We start from the raw sequence: 21,770 nt of genomic DNA on the forward strand, positions 1-21,770 counted from the left end.
CCAATGGGAGAAAATAACTGCAATCAGATATCCGACAAGAAGTTAATACCCAGAATACACAAAGAAGTGTAACTCCACAACAAAAAACCAACAATCTGATTTAAAAATAGGCAACAGACTGAAATAGGCATTTCTCCAAAGGTGATATACAGATGGTCAACACACGAAAGGATTCTCAATATCACTAGTAATTAGGGAAATGCAAATCAAAACCACAATGAGATATTACTTCACACCCATCTGAAGGGCTACTCTCAAAACAGGAAATAATACGTTGCTGAGGACATGGAGAAACTGGAACCCTTGCGCACTGCTGGTGGGAATGTAAAATGGTTCAGTCGATATGGAAAACAGTATGGTCATTGACAGAATTAACCTTTGATCCAGCAAGTCCACTTCTGGATATACATGTAAAAGAATTCCAAGCAGACATTAAACTCTTAGAAGAAAACATAGGACAAAAGCTTTGTGATACTGGATTTAGCAATGACTTCTTGGTTATGATACCAACGGCACAGGCAACAAAGGGAAAAACAGAAAAATTGGAGTTCAATAAGATTTTGAAATGTTGTACATTAAGAGACACTATCCAGAGTAAAACAGCAACCAACAGAATGGAAGAAAATATCTGCAAATCATCTATCTGACAAGAGAACTCCTAAAACTCAACACAAGACACCTGATGCCAAATGGGCAAAGGACCTGAACAGACTTTTCTCCAACGAAAATATGTGTGTGCGGCATGCTCAATCACTCAGTTGTGTCTGACTCTGCAACCTCATGGACTGTAGACCACCAGGCTCCTCCGTCCATGGAGTTTTCCAGGCAAGAATACTCGAGTGGGTTGTCATTTCCTACTTCAGGGGATATTCCTGACCCAGGAACCGAACCCATGTCTCCTCCACTGGTAGACAGATTCTTTACCACTGAGCCACCAGAGAAGCCACAAAGAAGATACACAAATGCCCAGTAAGCACATGAAAAGATGTTTAAGATCACTAGTCATTAGATACATACAACCAAAACAACGAGGTAGTACCTCACAGTCATTAGGATGGCTAGTGAAAAACAGAAACAAACAAAGGACCTCCCTGGTGGTCCAGTGGCAAAGACTTCAAGCTCCCAACACGGGGGGCCCGGGTTCAATCCCTGATTGGGGAACTAGATCCCACATGCCACAACTAAGAGTTCACAGGCCACAACATAAATCAAAGACCCCATGTGCCCCAACTAAGACCCAGCACAACCAAATAAATATTAAAACACACATACACACACACAGAAAATAAGCTGCTAGCGAGGGTGTAGAGACACTGGAACACCTGTGCACTGCTGATGGGAATATTAAACAGAATTACCATATGACCCAGCAATTCCACTTCTGGGTGTATATATATACACACTCAGAAGAATTGAAAGCACGGTCTCAAAGAGATTTTTGTACACCCATGTTCATAGCAGCATTATTCACAATAACTACAACATGGAAGCAACCCAAGTGTCCACTGATGGATGAATGGATAAGCAAAATGAAGTGTATCCATACACTAGAATATTGTTCAGCCTTAAAAAGGGAGGAAATTCTGTAATATATTACAACATGGGTAAAAATTGAGAATATTATGCTAAGTGAAATAAGTCAGTCACAGAAAGACCAATAGCGTATGATTCCACTAATATGAGGTTTCTAGAATAGTCAAATTCACAGACACAGAAAGACAGATGGTTGCCAGGGGCTGTGGAGAAGAAAGAATGGGAGGTTTTTGTTTAAAGGGTATAGTTTCAGATTTACAAGATGAAAAGAGTTACGGTGATAGGTGGTGGTGACGGCTGCACAACTATGTGCACATGTCTAATCTCACTGAACTGCACACTTCAACATGTCTAGGACGGTATGTTTTATGCTACATTTTAACCCAATTAGAAAAAGAAAAAAAACTGAAAGCAGAGACCTGAACAAACATTTGTATACCCATGTTCACAGCAGCATTATTCAGAATAGTCAAAAGGTGGAAACAAATCAATGCCCACTGATAGCTGAAGAGAATATATATACAATGCAATAGTATTTGGTCTCAAAAAAAAAAAAAAAGAATTCTGACACATGCTACAACGTGGATGAAACTTGAGTACATTATAATAAATGTAATTAAAGCCAATCACAAAAGACAAACACTGTATGATTCCACTTACATGAGATCCCTAGAAGAGTCAAATTTATAGAGACAGAAAGCAGAATGGTGGTTGCCAGGGGCTGAAGGAATAGGAAGTTATTGTTTAATGGGAAGGGTTTCAGTTTGAGAAGATTAAAAAGATCTGGAAGTAGATGGTGGTGATGACTGCACAACTATATGAATGTACTTACTACCACTGAAATATACACTTAAACATGGTTAATTTTATGTGATGCATATTTTGCTACAATGAAAAAATCTTTTCCTAGCTTTACTCAATAATTGTAAATAGTTTAATAAAAAAAAAAATGACTAAGTTGAGGTCATATAAAAATGCCCTGGTATTACGTCTGCAGGGCTGCACAAGAATGACCCCTGCCTTCACACAGCCTGGGGGACACAATGTCAGTAACACTGTCTCGTCTTTCTCAAAGTGCCACAGTGCTTCAAATTCAGGCTTACAAATCACCAAAAAGGATTCTACTGTCTTCACAGAGGTGAGGCCTCACTCATTTGAGATTTTTTTCACTGTACAACATGTATTAGTAAAACAAATGTTACCAAAAAGGAAATGAGCAGCTCTCATCCCTGCTAGAACTCGAGATGGGACAGTGTGGGCCTTCTGGACACATCTGACACTGTCCTGGGTGGTTCCCTGGCCAGTGCTGACCAACACACATGCCTCCCACAGCAACGTCAAGGACCAGTCCAAACCCACTGGGAGGTGACATGGTGTCAGATGCTGTGCCAATGAACTGATCCTAGCACATCAAGGACTCTGCTACAGAGGGATGAATGTGATGGGACAATAGAGACCAAGGGGACATCTGACGAGCAGTCACATCAGCTCAATCAGCCCTGGTATCAAAAGCTGGACTGTCTTGGGCACCGGCTATCCCCACTGCTGTTCCTGCTGCCCTTATAGAGACTGCAGCTGACTCAGGAGCGTGCTGGTGAGCTCACCACTCCAGCTCTAAACAGCCGAAAGCACTTCCAAAAATAATTGCTAATGAGACACAAGAAAAGTTCATTTGTACCTTAAGCCTAAGTCAGCCTCCCTATAACATCCACCTCTTTGGCCTTGACCTACAAGTTTCCTATGGCAGAGTGTGGGTCCTGATGGGAGTGAGGGACTCTGAGACTTGGATGGGGACACCTAGGGAGATGCACTTGAGACCTACATACACACATACCTGTCTTGCTTGCAAACTACACACAGGCCTCACCAGGATGGGCAACTTTCTTGACAATACTTCTTCTTGGGGTCTGCCCTCTGCCTTCCCAACCAAAGACCTGTTCCTGAAGTCAAATTTCAACATGGCAGGACTGGGACCTGCTGGTCCTACTAAACAGAGAAGCCTGAACACTGATGGAGCAGCAGGTACCAGGTGGAGGGGCATGGAACCCTACCACTCCATGTAGATGAGCAATGTCTATGGAGCTCTGCCCTTAACCCCAGTCAGGGGCCCGGACACGGCTCTCACTCGCTGCTAGCACAGCTTAGAAGCTCAGCAAACTCAAGGCCTACATTAAACCCAGTGGAGATGGCAGAACTGTGGATAAAGGTTTCAAAAGACACAGAGAGGTAGGCCTGTTGGATGGGATCCACCATGTAAGACACAGAATCCCAAGACTGCCTCTGCTCCTTGGGAGGGCTAGGAAGACACCCCATTCTCAAGGACAAGCTGCAACAAATGGGCTGGCAGAGGTGCTGGCACCACCAGGCAGCTCTGTGGCGGCTGTTCTCTGAGGTGAAAGGAGGAGGTGCTTTAGAAGGAGGCTTTGGGGTTCCCTTTGGGCTTCAGCTGGTAAAGAATCTGCCTGCAATGCGGGAGACCCGAGTTCGATCCCTAGGTTGGGAAAATCCCCTGGAGAAGGGAAAGGCTACCCACTCCAGTACTCTGGTCTGGAGAATTCCATGGACTGTAGAGTCCATGGGGTTGTAAAGAGTCAGACACGACTTCCACTTCACTTTTCCTGGAGCGAGGGGGACAACAGGACCCTGGGAAAGCAGAAGCCAGGGGGGCAGCACTTAGCCACCAGGAGCACTGGCAGGCGTGCTCACTGCAGTGGGCAGTGACTTACTGTAAATGGTCAAATGGCAAGGCAGGGGATGGGAGGGCGGGGCTGGTATGCACGCCCTACAGAGATACAACTAGAATAGAGGGGTTCCCAGGGTCAAGAGAGCTGCTGGGAGCCAACTGGGGTCCCACCTGATGTATACAAAGAAGGACACCACCACCGACTGTGCTGCTCCAAAGCAGAGTGGCAATCTCTGAGCCGGACTCCAGTCTCAGAAAGTGCCTGAAGGAGAGGCCAAGCCCCTGGAGAGTGAGTTGGTAACACTGATACTGCAGGGACGTCCCATCCCACCACCCCATTTCATCGCTTACTTCAAGGAAAATCTCTTCAAGGCGTGTGGAAGAGAGGGTCTGAGACACTGTTGAAACTCAAGAGGCCCAGGTGGCCAGCAAGGTCCTCTTCAGGGTGGGGGCACATCCAGAGGGGACATCTGAAAGGATGCCATCTCTTCAGAGATGCAGGGCACATCTGGATCTAACAGTCATTACACCACGCTTGGTCCCCAGTGGACAGAACACATGGGTCTGGGGGCCCAAAATAGGGCAGTGGGAGTGGCTCTGGTCACCACCAATCCAAGAGCCCCACCTGAGGAACGTGTACCCCCAGCCCTGAAACTTTTGGCTCCGTGGGTTCTGAGAGCCTGGCCCTACTGGTAAAATGTTACTATGAGGGGAAACAAAAGGGATTTACACTTAAAACTGCCGTCTCCTAATGCCACAGACAAGCAAGCAGAGAAAGGCGGTATTGTTCTGCAGGGTTGGCCTGGGTCATGATGAGGAGGTAAGGAAGCTGCTGCATACTGGGGACAGCAAGGTGCCTGTGTGGCCTTCAGGTGCCCCTTACATGCCCATAAGTGGGCAGATACATATCTTTTTCCTCTGTCCCATCCTGCTTCCTTCCCTGCCCTTCTCTGAGAACACGGCCTGAATCATCCAACACGATCTCCAGTTTCAGGCTCTGTTTCAGGCTCTGCTTCTTAGAGAACCCAGATGTCCCTGAACAACAAGCGACAAACAGGGAAGACTTACAACTCACTTCACGGCGAAGGGGAACTCATCAACCACACTGAGTGCTGGGGAAGATGTATGGAAAACCACAAACCACCCAATAGGAAAACGGCTGTAGAAAGACACTTAAGAGATCTGACTTGGGAAAAGATACACAGCTTCACTTTTAAGTACGAACTGTGATGCAACAAACTAAGACCACCAGATTGGCAAAGACTGGAAAGCCTGCATGGACACTGTGTGGCTCCTTAGAGTGTGCATAACAGGCATTCTCCCAGACTGGCAACAGTGTCTACCAGCTTAAATCTTACATGAAGGGCAACCTGGAAATGTCTGTCAAAATAAAAAGAAAGCTTTACACCCAGAAATTCTACTTCTGGAATTTATCCTAGAGAGTTAGTAAAATGTGTGTCACAGAGACAAATATGTACACATCACTGGTTACGCAAAAATATGGTTTAGCTAAATAATGGAATGCTACACAGCCAGCGAAATGGACAAGGCAGCTTTATGTGCCCCAGCCTTCCAAGATATGTCACGATACATTGTTGCCTGTAAACAACAAGGTGCAAAGTACCCACTAGGTAATCATTTGGGGACACTCACACATGTGATCTTGTGTACGGACAAATCCCCCTTGCAGGGGCACACAAGAAATTGATGCCAGGAATTCTTTCTGGTGGGGTGGGAGTGGGACTAGGGAACCTCTTTTCACCGGGAATCTCCTCACCATCTAAATTTTGCATCATGTTCATAACTTATATATTTAACTTTTAAAAATACAATAATTAAGACATATTAAGAAATCAAGGTGCTTGATGATGCTTCTAGATGCTTTATCAAGAAGCATCCCAGGAGAGGGGGGCGGGATGGGGGGGGAAGCATCCTGGGTTTGGGTTTGGTATCACACATGTGAGTACCCGCTGATGGCCCAAGAATCCAAAGCCAGAGTGTGAGTTCACAAGGCCCAAGCCCGCACTGCACTGTGCTCCTCCAGGACAAATGTCAGCTTGGGATGGCAACGAGAGGAAGGATGCTTCTGCTTTAAGGCAGGGTAGGGATTCAAGGAGAAAAAGAGTTAAAATGGTAAACAGTGTTGCTATACACAGTAAGCATTCAGCAAAGAGAAAGCTACTACTATATGCCTCTCACTTTCATGTTCATTCTAAATACAAAATACTTTCCATAAAGAACCACACTCCAGTATGTGGGAGTAAAAGTTTCCTCACCACTAGCAGGTTGTGTTGCTGTCACGGTTTTTACTTTATCAAAGTAATACATGTGCGAAATTTAAAAAAAGATTACACAGTCCCCCAAAGCGTTTATTAACAAAGAACAATCTGGCCCCAATCCAGGCAACTCTATACACCGCTCCCTAGGGGCAGTAACTCTGGATCTTCTGGATCTAGGACTAACTTTCTAAATAAAGGTTTTACGTTGCTACTGCCTGATTCATCAATTTAAGACAGGAGCTGATGATTTCCAGTTATGGCAAAGAAAAGATTCACCTCTCTTCCACCACCACTCCCACTTCTTCCTTTCCTCTCACAAGTTAGATTATCTATTACCTAAGCATTACCTGGCGCTTATATCATTCTGTTATGTATAATTCTACTTCACGATTGTGCCAAGACATAGCGAAATCACAACTTTATGCATAACCGTTCATTTTTTTTAAACCTTTAAGATAATTATAAATCACATGCAGTTGTAAGAAAGAATACATAGAGATCCACTGTACACCACACCGTCACCCCCTAAGGTAAACATCCTGTGATCACACAGCACCACAACGGGGATACTGACTACATGGTCAATTTACAGAACATTCCATCACCAGGTCCCTCCCATTTCTCTTTTACAGGCATACCCACTTCCCACCCACCTGGTCTCCTCCTTAAGCCCTAGCAAGTCCTCTGTGTTCTCCTTTTCAGTTACTCTGTCATATCAAGAATGTTATAAAAGGGAATCATAAAGTATGTAACTTTGGGGATTGGTTTTTTTTCACTGAGCTTAATTCTCTGCGGATTCCTGGAAGCTGCTGAAGGAATCAGTAATTCTCGCCTTTTTACAGCTGAGTAGGGTTCCACAGTATGGCTGTCCATCACTTGTTTAACCATCTACTTATTGAAGGACATCTGGGTACTTCCAGGTTCTGGCTACTATGAATAAAGTGGCTTTTAATATTCATGTACATGTTTTTTGTGTCGACTTAAATTTTCATTTCTCTGGGAGAAATACTCAGAATGCAACTGCCAGGTCACATGGTAGTTGCAGGTTTAGTCTTTAAGAACCTGCCCAACTGTTTTCCCGTATGGCTGCAACATTTCACGAGCCCACCGGCCATGCAAGAGTGATCCTCCCCACCCTCACCAGCACTTGGTATTCTCACTAATGTTTTAACTTTAGTGATTCTGGTAGGTATGCAATGATGTCTCGCTGTGTTTTAATTTGCACTTCCCTAATGGCTAGTGATGCTGAACATCTTCATGTGCTTATTGCCATCTGAATACCTTCTTTTGTACGAAACGTCTCATGACTTTTGCCCGTGTTCTAATCAGATTATTTGCTTTTCTATTAGGCTTTGAGAGGTCTTTATATATTCTAGATAAAAGACCTTTAGCAGATAGGTGGCTTGCAAATATCTTCTCCCAGTGTTTAGCTCGTCTTTTCACTCTCCTGATGGATTTTTTGGCAGAACAGAAGTTTTTAAATTTTACGAAGTCCAGTTTACCAATTGTTCCCTTTTTAGTGTCAAGTCTAAGGACTCTGCCTACTCTGGGTCCTGAAGATTTCCTCTTATGTTTTTCCCCTAAAAGTGTTTTAGCTTTACATTTTACCTTTAATCCCATTGTCCATTTTGAGTTAATTTTTGTGTAAGATGTGAGGTTTAGAGTGTAATTCATTTTTCTGCCCATGGGGGTCCACTGGCTCCAGCACCATTTGCTAAGAAAACAGCCCTTCCTCCACTGACTTGCCTTTGCACCTCTATCAACAATCAGTTGGTTGTATTTGTGAGGGTCTGTTTCCGGGTTCATGATGCTGTTTCACTGATTATTGTGTTGATCCCTCTGATGCTACCACACATTCTTCATTGCTGAAGCTCTAAAGTACATCCTGAAATCAGGTGAACTGACTCCTCTCATTTTTCTCTTCTTTTTCAAAATCTTTCCATATAAATTTTAGAATACTCTTGTCCGTATCTGTAAAATATCTTGTTGGAATTCTGATAGGAATTGTATCAAACCTATATATTAATTTGGGAAAACTGACATGTTAACTAGGCTGAATCTTCCGAACCATGAACATGGTGTATCTCTCCATTTATTCAGATCTTTGATTCTTTCATCAGTTTTGTGTAGCTTCCAGCATACCAACTCTAACATGTTTCGTTAGATTTATACCTAAGTAACTGTATTTAGGTCTGCAATTTATTTAACCTTAGAAAATGAGTTAAAAAGCGTTCCCTCTATTCCTGTTTTTCTGGAAGATTGTGCAGCCTGTTAACTCTAAACACTTGACACAATTTTCCAGAAATCACCGGAGTCTGGTGAAGTTTTTTACGGGAATTTTCAAATTAGATATTAAACTACTTTAATAGTTATAGGGCTCTTCAAGTAATCTATTTACTAGTGACCAGTGGTAGTCTGTGCCCTTCAAGGAACCGGCCCATTTCTTGGCTGCTGTTTGAGGGTGAGAGTCGTCTTCAGCGCTCTCTCATCAGCCTTTGTCTCCTAGCATTTAAAGGATGTCAGTCACTTCCTTCTGGCCCCTGATGAGATGTCTGCTGTCACTCTGTCTTCCCCATGGGTACAGTGTTCCTTCTCACTGCTTTCATGACTCTGTCTTTGTCTTCGCTTTTAAGAAGTTTCACTATGACATGTCTCAGTGAGCACTGCTTTGGGTTTATTCTGTTGATGGTGCACTCAACTTCTTGAATCTCTGTCTCTTTACCAAATCAGAGAAGTTTCAACCATGACTACTTTAATCAGTTTTTCAGCTCTCCCCACCCCACCCCAGCCCGCCATCTCTTCTCCCTCCAGGACTCTGATGACACAAACATCAGAAAATCTGCTCTAGTTCCACAGCAGAAGGGAGCACAGGTGGAGAGGCTGACTCCCCACTGGCCCCTGCTACCATCTGAGTGGGGGGGGGGCTCATCTTCCCTGCTGGACATGGTTGGCATTCCAGCTCCCCAAGTGGCCCCCACTGACAGGAGGGGTGGTGTGTGTCACACTGCTGCTGTCTGAGGGCAGAATCCCAGCTCCCTACATCTCCACTGACACCTCAGCTCCACTAGGCATTCATCAGGGACAAAAGTCTCTCCTCCTTACTCACCCTCCTCGGGGGTGGGTTCTGGTCCCCACCTGGCCTTTGCAAGCAGAAGCAGTGGTGGGGCCACAGGTTTTATAGTCACCTTTGGTTGGAACTGAGCAGGTACTGTTAAAACATTTTCTGCCCTGCTAAGCCATCCCTTTCTTGGTCTTTTGGCCACAGGGAGTGAATTTTGTTGGTTTTTCTTGTTTGCCAGCTTCTTCAGCTCCAAGCTTGAGATACATGAGGGAAAACAGAACTGGGGAACTCACCACTGGGTCGCAGCTTGGGTCCTGAGGTCTGCTCTGCCATCTCTCTACCTTTCGGTCTTCTTATAATTGTTACATATAAAATGTCCAGGATTTTTAGTTGTACTTAATGGGAATAATAGGGGAAAATGTTGACTCCATCTTCCTGGAAGCAGAAGTCCCCAAACTTTAATTTTTTTTTTTTTTCAAAAAATTATTTTGCTTATTTATTTATGGCTGCAGTAGGTCTTTGTTGCTGCAAGGGCTTTCTCTAGTTGCAGCCAGCAGGGTCTACTCTTCATTGCAGTGCTTGGGCTTCTCACTGTGGTGGTTCCTCTTGTTGCGGAGCACAGGCACTGGAGTTCAGGCTTCAGTAGTTGCAGCACTTGGGCTCAGTAGTTATGGCACATGGGCTTACTTGCTCCATTGCATGTGGAATCCTCCCGGACTAGGGTTCAAATCCATATCCTCTGGACTGGCAGGTGGATTCTTAACCACTGGACCACCAGGGAAGTCCCCCAAACTTTAAATTTTCATGGTGTAATATACGCCTACCCTTTCACTTGCTTTGTTTCCAATGCGCATTCTGTCTTCCCAATTCGTCAGCAGCCTCTACCCCAAGATATAAAACCATCTGCACTCTGTTCTCCCAGAGCTGCTTTGGTCTGTTTCCCAGATTCCTGTCCTGGGAATTCCCTCTGCTCCTCCTTGTGCCTAAACTCTGGTTCTGGACCTGTGTTTTCCATTCTCCTGGTGCATCCTTGTGCACTAAGACAGTACATCCCCCAGGAACCTCGCCAGAATGGGCTTGCAGGCTCATGTTTTAGAGAGCTGATTTGTCTGGTTATTATGACCAGAAAGGGATCCTTTCAATCTGAGAGTCATGTCTGTTGGTGAATTCTGCAAAACGCCCTTGCTGTCTTAACAACTTCCTCCCACTCTCCTCCATTCCTTCTTCTCATGAGTCAGATGCTAAACCTCCTGGACAGATTCTATAATTTTTTTTTCTCTCTCTCATCTTTGTCTTTTGGTTATCCTTTCTGAATGATTTTCTTTACCTTTGACCCCTCTAAAGAATTCTTTACGATATATAATTAAGATATTTTTAATTCCAAAAGCTCTTATCTCCACCTGTTTTCCTGTTATCTCACAGTTAACAGTATTTCTTATCTTTCTGACAATATCACATACTTTTATTTTTCCTCTAGTTTCTGCACTGTTGCCACTGCATTCATGTTTACTTCTTGTGTTTGTGCTGGGCTCTGTGCCTTCGTTACATGTTTTCCTCAAACGTGTACTTCTCCTTGGCTGCCCATTACAGAAGCCATGGGCACGGGCAGAGCTGCAGAGCGTCAGCTTCTTTCAGGCTGACGGGGTGGTCACAGCAGGGTCATTTGAGGAAGCACTTCTGTGGGCTGCGTGGCTTCCACCTAAAAGCACCCCTCTGAGGATCCCCCTTGGGAAAGGCCTGATTGCAGGCCTTCTGAAAGCTTGAGGGAAATGGGGTTGGCGATTCTCACCGTTCCAAACACAGGCTTTGACTCAATCTGCTCGTCTTCACACTGGGTCTCTCCCCACCCTCCTATGGGCCAGGTACCCCCATGTCTAAAGTCCCCCTAGTGCTGCATCTCCACCAGGGAGACCTCCCACTTCCCACCGTGCCAGGTGATAGCGGACCCCTCCGCATGCTTACAGTGTGCTCCGTGCCTCCCCACACCCCCGAGAAAAGCTGAACAGCTCTGCATCCTCTGAGGGACGAGGGTCCAGCTCCGAGGGCTCCGTGAACTCGCTACCCCACTTTCCTCAGCTCCCTCTGCAAGTTTACGGGCCTCACTCGTTACTGCTGCACCCTTTCCCATTCTCTCTGATCGCACAGTTTTATACCTTTTTATTCATTTCTTCTCACTGCAGTGTTTAGGGGAAGCACTAAAAACACAGCAGTGCACGTCATGTTAATCCACAAGCAGGCACAGTCTCTGACAGGATTCAGAAGCCTGTGTCCTAGGCTGTGACAATGACACATGGGACAGCTCTAAGCCTTTACCAAGAACTGAAACACACGGTCAGCTTTTACAAGTGAGGTGGCGGCTTGCTCCTGGAGAGAAAACCAGAAATGGGGCCACAAACAGCAGTCTGGGGATTGGGCACCCAGGTATCAGACATAACACCATGGGTGCACCCCCGGGTGGGGGTCAGCCAAGGTGCACGTGGGGACGGGTCCCAGACCACAGCGTCTGGTGCACTGAGAGCCTTTGCTGGCGACAGGCAAGGTGTGTCCTGCGGCCGTGGACTTACCTTCACCTCCTTCTCGATATAGTCGCTCAGCAGTCTGTCGGGCTCGACGCGCTCGGGCAGGGACAGCACCACAGTGTGCAGAGGGCGCCTCTCTGTCACCTTCTCATGGGCTTTCTTATCTCTACTCTTTTCACCTTTTAGGAATACTCGTTTAAACGGCGACACAATTCCAGGCTGCAGGCAGAAACGGCAATGGTTGGAGTTCATTATTCACAAAGGCTTGGTGTTGTACCCACGGCTAACAAGAAGTGGCCCAGGCTACTGCCACAGTCCCCGTGCAGGCAAGGGCTGGCCATTGCTGCCAGGGTGGGCCGGGCCGAGGGCTGCCTGAGGTACCGAGGGGCTCATCCCTCACCTGTTCACAGACACTTAGAAGATCCAAAGGACAGTTCTCAAGGCGAGTAAACTCAGGAGACGAAAAGAGGGCAGAAAGGGGAGATTCCCCCACAAGACAAAAATGTCGCATTGCTCCACCCCTCCCAGCTCTGCTGGGTCACTTCACTGCAGTCTTCGGAGAAGGTGGGGAGGTGTGCCCAGGGCTGTGGCATCAACAGAAAATGCAGTCAACAGTCACAAGCCTGCCTCTACGCTCTCCTGCGAAAGCGTGGCCTGTGCTCCACTGTCCCCTCCCTCTGCCAGGGCCTTGGGGGCTCAGGGCGCTGACCAACATCTGGGTGAGCAACGTCACCCCCAAGTCAGTGTCTAGGCCGGCCTGGAGGCCAATCTTGCAATCAAAGTAAACCTGAAGAGCAAGAACCAGGGAGGTCAGGGAGAAAGAAGTCAGCCTTGCCTGCGGGCCCAAAAAAGGCCTGGAACCCCTCCCAGCAGCTCCGAAGGGCTCTTCGGAGGTAACCATTTCCAGTTACCCAAAGAACATAAAAGCAGAGACAACAACACACCAGTGTACAAACTTGGCAGGGAAACATCACTGAACACAGGAACGAAACCCAGAGCTGGTGACCCATCCCAGACAGAGAAGTCACCTTTTGCTGTCCTGTCTACAATGCTGCAGCTTGCCTGCCTGGGCAGGACCCACGGCAGGGGTACCTCTGACCAACACTTACAGAAACAATGTACATGTCACCGAACATGCACTAAAAGCTCTTGTTTCCATTTCTCCTCTGCATGGGAAATTCAGATACCCGCCATATCCCAGCCAAAACAATGCCACAGAGCTGACGATTCTGTGAGCCCATCAGTCTCAAAGATGAAGGGTGGAGAGGGGCAATGACTCCCCCACTAAGGCAGGCGAGGCCTTGGGGGCCTCCCGGGAGATCCTGCAGGGCCTGCCCCACACCCACTGAGATGCTCAGCTACAAAGGCCACCCCACATAAAAGACATCCTCCGCAAAGTGAACCCCAGCATTCTTCCTGCTCCTTCTAGCCAGAGTCTGGCTTTTCTCCTCTGCTCCTTGGTCTGTGCTCATTACCCGAGTACTTGGCCCCTGGATATCTGTCTTTTACTCCTCTGATCCGCCAGAGGAGTAATCCTGGAGTACCTCTTCCCTGTGCCAGATACACGCCTAGTTGCTGCTCCACACCCTAATGCAGCCCCTCAGCACTTCATGCTGGGTGTGGGGTGGGGTAGGTGTAAAATAATGCTGATATGAGGCCCACGGGGCTAGTGATGATCATGACAACGTGCATGTGGGCCTCCATTTACTTTTTGTTTATATGTGAAATTGTTCAAAACGTTGTTATTTTAAGGATATAGTTCTCATCTACAGCTGCTTACACTTAAGCCACGGACAAGCTAATCAATACCATCATCACACGGACAGCGTCATCTCCACCATCTCAGAACTGCAGAGTGGACAGAAGGTGCCCCTTGAAGGAGCCCGTGACGGCTGATCCCAGCTCTCAGACAGACTGCCCTCCCAGTCTTCTCCTGAGAGGAGAGGACTCTCACACTGCTTCTTTCTCCTCCCTCCCACAGGCACTGTCAGCCCCAGCACAAGTTAGGAGAGTGGAAGAGAACAAGGTGGGGCACTTCAGGTGAAATTTGGGGGTGGGAGACGGGGTCTGCATCAGGTTGTCGCCATGCAGGGCTCACATGGAAATGGTGGGAAACGGTCACCCACAATTTCCCACTCAAGCACCGATGGTAAACTTTACATTGAAAGGGAAGCTGGCAATGGAGTAATGTAAACATCACGTTTCACCAGCCTGACTGCAGCAGGCCAGGCCATACTGAACTGTGATTCCCTCTCTGGCTGGCATCCCACACAGATGACGCTTCAATCCTGTTCTGCCTGACTGTGTATCTGCGCTGAGAGCCTCCCAGCTCCTATGATGTGCAAGGCACTGCCCTAGGGCTGTGGAAATACCAAGGCATGTAACACGTTACAGAGATGACCTATGTCCAAAACTAGCCAGAGTAAACATCTGTCCCTACACCATTTCTACCTGCTAACCTCACAGAACTCACTCTCAGATCATAACCAGGTGGGGGCACAGATGTGGTTGATCTTGAATCTGACAGTGCATGAAAGCAGCTCAGCTCAATCTGTCTGATGTTCCACCTTGCTACTCCGCTACACTTGGGAGCAACAGGAAACCAATTCAGAGGTGAGAGGTTTGCCAAGGTCAGCCAAACCACCAGGGCCACACACGGCATGCAACCCACACTGTTGTTTTAACAATGAGGGATGGGTCATAAAGTCACAGTCTGTGTTGGAAAGGACCCAGAGCCGAAGACCTACAACCCACCTTAAGGAGTCACTCTTCTAGTTGGCCGAAGAAACCAGGACGGCCCACTGCAGATGCCCCCTACTGCTCAAGGATCAGCTTTCCCTATGCTGAGCTCTACTCCACCTTCCTCTGCCTTTACCTCCTGGGACCCAGCACCCCACAGGGGAGCAATAAAACTGGTTAATAAAGGGGTCTGGTGCCTCTGCCAGCCAGGCATCAGGAAGGTGCTTGCGGAAGCATGAGACAGAATTCCCACCCTCAAGGCGGTCACCACCAAGCCCACAGCAGATGAACACGGACTAAATCCACAATGAGAACTGCCAGTCAGGTGCCTCAAAGGTGTGCTTCAGTGCCGAAATGTCCTCTATTTAAAGGAGCTACCCTGGCAACAAGGTATGCCCTGTGATGGAGCGTGGTGCCAGACCTCCACTGCTCGCAGGCTAGCAGAGGCAAAGGGAGCTGCCCCTGCAACCCAGCCCGCACACCAGACCACCTGGTCGAGCATGAACGTGGCCTAATTGGGACTCAGACGCAGCTTCCTGAACTTAGTCCTTAGCCTTGCATACACAAGGCACCATGTGCTTTTTCTTAATGTCCCAAAGAAGTTTCACTGGTGGCTGAGCCTTCCTAGAAAGTGAAATGTTGAAACCATTATGTAAAGAAAGACACCCTAGCAAACCTGCAGCCTTCCTCTTCTGCCTCGCCCCACTTCAGTGCAGAACGGGGGTGGCTACTCCGCCCAAAGAGAGCAGGCATGTGACATAGGAGACGGGCGCCCAGCTCCCACTGCAGGAGCTGGAAAGCACACCCGCTGGGAGTTGGGGTGCGGCAGGCATGGTGGGGGCCCCTCAGCTTTTCCAGAAACACAGTGAACACGACGGCACCTCAGGGTTTTGGAACTAATGGTGCTTTTAAACATGAAATGTAAAAGGAAGTTCCAGTTAATACACTATTGACCATGAGATTTTTGTAGAAACTAACACCTGTAGCCAGTGCTTTGTTATGTAAGTGATGCTGAGATGTCTCTGGTCAATAACATTCAGATAACAAAAGACATATTAATATGTCTCTGGTCAATAAGTTGCTTAAAAAAACAATACACTGACAGACAATTAAAAATACTCTTGACACACAGAATCAGGACTCCATTAAATGATTGTGGATTCTTTAATTCACTGGAATAGCCTCCAAATCAAAACAGTTTTAAAAAATGGGTTTTAGCCTGTGCAATTGTTTACTCTTCATCCAACAGGTATTTTTATTGAGCACTCGTGTTCATCATCACCAAAACGATCTTATTATCTTTGACCCAAAAGACGGAAGAGCCCCTGGAAAGAGCACAACGCCAAGCGCAGTTTCTCTTGGTGAATGGTGCCCTGGCACTCATGCCACCCAGAGTGCATGTGTCCGAGTCTCTTGTGAAGAAAGGGGGCCCTGAGTGTTGAAAGGAACTGGCTGAGGGCCCAAGGCACAGAGGCAGGGAGGGGACGCAGGGCTTCATGCAGACTTCACATGTGCAACACATGCTGCTTCCTAGAACTAGCTCCAAAGTGATCCCTAGATCCTTACAATACTCTTGCAAAGGACTTCCATGGGGGTCCAGTGGTTAAGACTCCACCCTCCCTATGCATGGGGCCCGGGTTCGATCCCTGGTCAGGGAACTAGATCCCACATACTTCAACGAAGATCTGGTGCAGCCAAAGAAATAAACAAATATTAAAAAAAAAAAAAAAACTTTTCTTGCAGTATTTTCCATCTTATGCTTGAAACAACTTTTGAAGTCGGAAATCTCAAATGTGGCTTTTAGTTAAACACACACAACTGACTCTGGTCCACTTAGTACTTTCCTAGAGGAGGGCCCCAGGGTCAGGCTGGCCTTGGGTATTGTTAGATTAAAGCCTGGCCTAGAATTTCACTTGAGATGACAGAGGCTCTGAGTATCTGCATCTCCTAAACAAATTCTCAGAGGCTATATTCTCTGTCAGAGCGTCTGTTTATTCACTCCTTCAGTAGATAACAAAGAACTGCCCCTGAACAAAGGCTTCAAAAGCAAGGCCCTGGGGTCCTTCAGTTGGGCATTTAGCAAATGTCTAATGAGCATCAAGCCTGTGCCCAGCACTGGGGCTATACCTTGAAGGACCCCTCTTCCCGCCCCAGGGCCCCTTCTACTGAGAGAGAGAGAAGACAGCAGCTCGGTGGGGCTCCAGCTCCGCCTGGCTCCGGTCAAGGCCAGGGGAAACACCAAGGCCAGAGGGTGGGCCGGGCAGAGCCACAGTTCTGTCCAGCTGGGCAAGGCAGCGGCTACTCCACTCAGGTTCAGACCTGCCCAGGTGCCCAAGGCACCCCCACAAATCCTCTAAGTACCACTGTTTAAAACTGCATCACAACATTGGCTATCTTAATGCCAACTACCTTCCACCACTCCCTGTAATGCGAATCAACAAATTAAAAAAGTTAAGTACTTCAGTGCCTACCAACAGAAAAAGAGCCTTTCTTAGGCGCCTCGGTGTCCTAAATAAGAACAGGACACAGCCAGCGCCCCAGGACCTCCTTACAAACTCAAGTTCCCCATCTTAGGGCTGGGCGTGAACCTGCCCTCCACTGCGGTGGCTTGCTCCACTGACACCCAGCCTCTGACCCTCCAGGGGCAGCCAAGACCACTTCAGCCAGGCACACAGCCCCTTGATCCTCCCTTGGGTGTCACAAATGAAACTCAGGCGCGAGTCTGCGACTGTGACTGCACTCTTTCCTGACCTTTTCCCTAAATCATTTTCGAACTCAGATCTTGAGTCCTGACTCACTATAAATCCACAGCAGACCTGACACCCACCATCTTTTACTCCTTAGGCGAAGACGGACAAACCCAACCACCTACAAAAAGCTCATCTCGCTCACCAGCCACAGGTTCTCAGACCCGGAAGCCAGCAGAACCCTCCACCCCATGCTCCCAAAGTGAAGGTCACAGGACCCAATAGTCATTCTAGATGGCTCTTTCCACACTGGGTTTGCACCTACCTCGTTCTCCATGGGACACCCTGTCGGAAAGTCTGTCTGAGGAGGAATTTCTCTGGAGGAATTCTGGTCCCTCCCCCTCTGCCGACAGTTACTGTGCATTCTCTTCTGTTCACTTCTGATCTGGTTGAAAAATATGGTCAGATGTTCACCCTCCCTCTGAAAAAAACATGTGAATGAACAGGAAGACCAGAAACCACAGCTTCCTTCTGCAAACCCCACTGAAGCTGTTTCGTTTTTTGAAAAATTTTAAGAGGCAGGCAACACCCTGAAACTGCTGACAAAATCCAAACAGGCTGCGTGCACAAAAAGATGCAAAGAAAACCCACACATCTTCGTACTAAACCAGTGCATCTTCTACCTAAACCTGCACACCTTCTTACTGAACCACCACATCTTCTAACTAAACCAGTGCATCTTCTTACTAAACCAGAACATCTTCTAACTAAACCAGTGGGTTTTTCTAATTTAACCAGCCCATCTTACTAAACCAGTCCGTCTAAGTAAAACATTACAACTTCTTGCTAAACCAGTGTATCTTCTAAATAAACCAGCACATCTTCTTACTAAACCCAATACATCTTCTTTCTAAACCAGGACACCTGCCCTACTATCTCTAGCATGTAGAGCCCATGGGTGGCCTCCCCACATTTCTAGCCAATACAGTATAGTCAGCTGAAGGACATTATTTTGGAAGTTCAACCATTCTGCAAAACCAAACCACAAAGTTAGAAAGAATGAGCGAGCAAGCTGAGAGCACTGTTGGGGCTCCCCCTCCTGACCACGCAGTGTCCTCAATGCAGGGGGAGCAGCCAATCTGCCTGTTTCAGAGCAGCTGTCATCTGCTTTGGGGCACAACAGTCCAGGGGGCCTGGACAGAGCACACCTCCATGACCCTCAGCCTACAAAAGCCACTACCTACTTCCAGGACTCTTGAGTTTAAGATACAACTTTGAAACTAAACAGCATGTCCCTGAGAAAGCTCACTTTAACTTCTTCAGGGTCAAATCTGATCCTGAAAAGGGGAAACTAGGTTTGTTGATGGTGAAGATTCTTACACTCTCTAGATAGTCCAAAATGGCTGCAAAGAGGAGAAGCTACTTAATTAACCATTCTGGTTAATTAGAGTGACCATATGTTGTCACAACTCAAAACATAGCAAATGTAATAATTTTACTAATATTAGATTTAGTAACATTAGATTCAGTTCAGTTCAGTTCAGTCACTCAGTCGTGTCCAACTCATTGCGACCCCGTGGACTGCAGCACGCCAGGCCTCCCTGTCCATCAGCAACTCCCAGAGTTTACTCAAATACATGTCCATTGAGTCAGTGATGCCATCCAACCATCTCATCGTCTATTGTCCCCTTCTTCTCCGGCCTTCAATCTTTCCTAGCATCAGTCTTTTCAAATGAGTCAGTTCTTCACATCAGGTGGCCAAATTAGATTTGATCAAATTAAAGTGCTAATTTTCAGTGGTTTTCTGCCCATAAAAATAACTACTTCATACGGTTCAATTTAAACTGCAACAAAGCTTAATATTTCTAGATTCTGAAAAGACTGGTTCAGAACAGCCATTTCATGCCTCAATTACTACCACACATGCTGCAGATGTAGAAAATACAGTAAACCGGGAAAGCAGTACTGCTCTAGATTTGTTCAAACAAACATCTGGTACTGCCTGGACTATCTCTTTAGAGACACAGGACACTGCAGGTACCATCTGGGCTCCGATTTCTCCTTTCTAAAAGCTGTCCCCGCAGAGAAGGACCAGGTGGTCCTGAGGGGAAGGGAATCAAGAGTGATATACAGAGACTTCAGGATGCAGAGCTGTCCCCATGCCTCATCTCAGTTGACTGTGGGGCCTGAGGCCGCTGCCTGCTCCCCAACAGGTCCCCCCTGCATGCACACACAACTCTTCCGAGGCCCCAAAGCTGCCCCACCCAGGGAAACAGAGGAAACTAAAGGATACCAACCAGCTGCATGTGTAAGCCTACCTGTTCTGCTCTCACAGATGCAATGATCACCACGGTGGGCATGGAAGAGAAAGGCCAAGGAGCACAGAGGGCAAATGAGAGCCTGGACAGGCGCTTAAATTCTAGAGGGTTTAGCGGCATTTGAGGAAAACAGCATTTATAAATGCAGCTGAGGGAGACGGACGGGCATTTCCTACAGACTGTGAGGCTCTAACTCAAGCGTGATGTTTTTTGTAAGAACACTTCCATCAGGGAGCACATGATATGAGGCAGTAACCTGCCTCGGATGGCTGTGGACTGGCCCCTATGCCTCATATTTGGATATGATATTTTTTAACAGTCTAATTCCGCCATTCCTCCTTCCTCTATTAGCAGAAATATTTACATAAAGAGGCCTTTTCCCTACTTGACTCTTTGGTCACCCTGAGGTACCGATCATTCAGAAAAGTTAAATGCATCATCCTTTCTCTTTAGCCGTAGCTTTCACAGCAATGCTGGTTCCCTGGAACCACCCTAGGTGAACAGTCCACTCAGTTCAGCTCACTCACTCACTCATGTCTGACTCTTTCCGACCCCGTGGACTGCAGCACGCCAGGCTTCCCTGTCCATCACCAACTCCCAGAGCCTGCTCACACTTATGTCCATCGAGTTGGTGATGCCATCCAACCATCTCATCCTCTGTTGTCCCCTCCTCCTCCCACCTTCAATCTATCCCAGCGTCAGGGTCTTTTCCAATGAGTCGGTTCTTCACATCAGGTGGCCAAAGTACTGGAGTTTCAGCTTCAGCATCACTCCTTCCAATGAATATTCAGGACTGATTTCCTATAGGATGGACTGACTTGATCTCCTTGCAGTCCAAGGGACTCTCAAGAGTCTTCTCCAACACCACAGTTCAAAAGCATCAATTCTTTGGTACTCAGCTTTCTTTATAGTCCAACTCTCACATCCATACATTACTACTGGAAAAACCATAGCTTTGACTACATGGACCACTGCTGGCAAAGTATTGTCTCTGCTTTTTAATATGCTGTCTAGGTTGGTCATAGCTTTCCTTTGAAGGAGCAAGCGTCTTTTAATTTCATGGCTGCAGTCACCATCTGCAGTGCTTTTGGAGCCCCCCAAAATAAAGTCTGTCACTGTTTCTATTGTTTCCCCATCTATTTGCCATGAAGTGATGGGACTGAATCCCATGATCTTAGTTCTCTGAACGTTGAGTTTTAAGCCAACTTTTTTAGTCATCTTCTTACGGATGCTCCAGGACACCCCAGGCCAGCGGTGGCCTCTCCCGTCTGGAGTCTGCCACTATTCCAATGGGCACTGCCGCTTCCAGAGGAAAGTGCTGCCTCAGGCCCACCACCACTCACTGAGGGTGCTACTGCCTCCTGGGGCTCTGCGCCAGAGAGCGCGAGGAAATAAGCATTCTGTGTTTAAGAGAAAAACCTCCAGAGCTTATAGAATTCAAATTGAGGATTATAGGGCTATTGATTATCTTCTTTGGTAGTCTCTGCACCCACCGGATCCTCCTAGGATGAAAGCCAGTGAATAATGTTGCTAACGCAACTATATTCCACAAATCCTAAAACAACTGTAACGGTTGCAAAATAACAATACCAGTATTATATTTCCTTGGTAGCTCAGTGCGTAAAGAATCTGCCTGCAATGCAGGAGACTGGGGTTCAATCCCTGGATCGGGAAGATCACCTGGGGAAGGAAATGGCAACCCACTCCAGTATTCTTGCCTGCAAAATCCCATGGAGAGAGAAGCCTGGCAGGCTACATACAGGGCCTATGGTCGCAAGTTGGACACAACTTAGTGACTAAACCACCACCACCATTATTACTAATAAAATGATTACTGAAAACAATTTGTTTAAAGTTTGTGACTTTTCTTGTCCTTAGTGCATGTCCCACTATCAGCCTGCTGTCAAATTTCTATGATTTAATTAACTGAAATAATTCCTCTCTGTGGGGT

The 21,770-nt window shown here is 46.9% G+C and overlaps 1 protein-coding gene across 18 annotated transcripts in view; it reads right to left on the bottom strand.

The window, feature by feature from the left end:
• CCM2 (CCM2 scaffold protein) overlaps positions 1 to 21,770 on the bottom strand; it is a 52,376-nt gene that overhangs the window by 17,989 nt on the left and 12,617 nt on the right. For 6 of the 18 annotated variants that reach the window (XM_081535206.1, XM_081535210.1, XM_081535211.1 and 3 more), the window contains 2 exons: positions 17,827 to 17,946; positions 12,121 to 12,294 (listed from right to left, as the gene is read on the bottom strand). The exons of 1 other annotated variant lie outside the window; for it this stretch is intronic. In XM_081535206.1, coding sequence (XP_081391332.1) covers positions 12,121 to 12,294; positions 17,827 to 17,925 — 273 coding nt within the window. In that variant the 5' untranslated portion in view covers positions 17,926 to 17,946. Of the gene's footprint in view, positions 1 to 12,120; positions 12,295 to 17,826; positions 17,983 to 21,770 lie in introns of all 18 variants that reach the window. 11 more of the 18 variants (XM_081535202.1, XM_081535203.1, XM_081535200.1 and 8 more) reach the window with 4 other exon arrangements.

This window comes from Giraffa tippelskirchi, chromosome 10 (assembly GCF_054371585.1).
Source record: "Giraffa tippelskirchi isolate mGirTip1 chromosome 10, T2T-mGirTip1v1.2.pri, whole genome shotgun sequence".
Classification (NCBI taxonomy): Eukaryota; Metazoa; Chordata; class Mammalia; order Artiodactyla; family Giraffidae; genus Giraffa; species Giraffa tippelskirchi.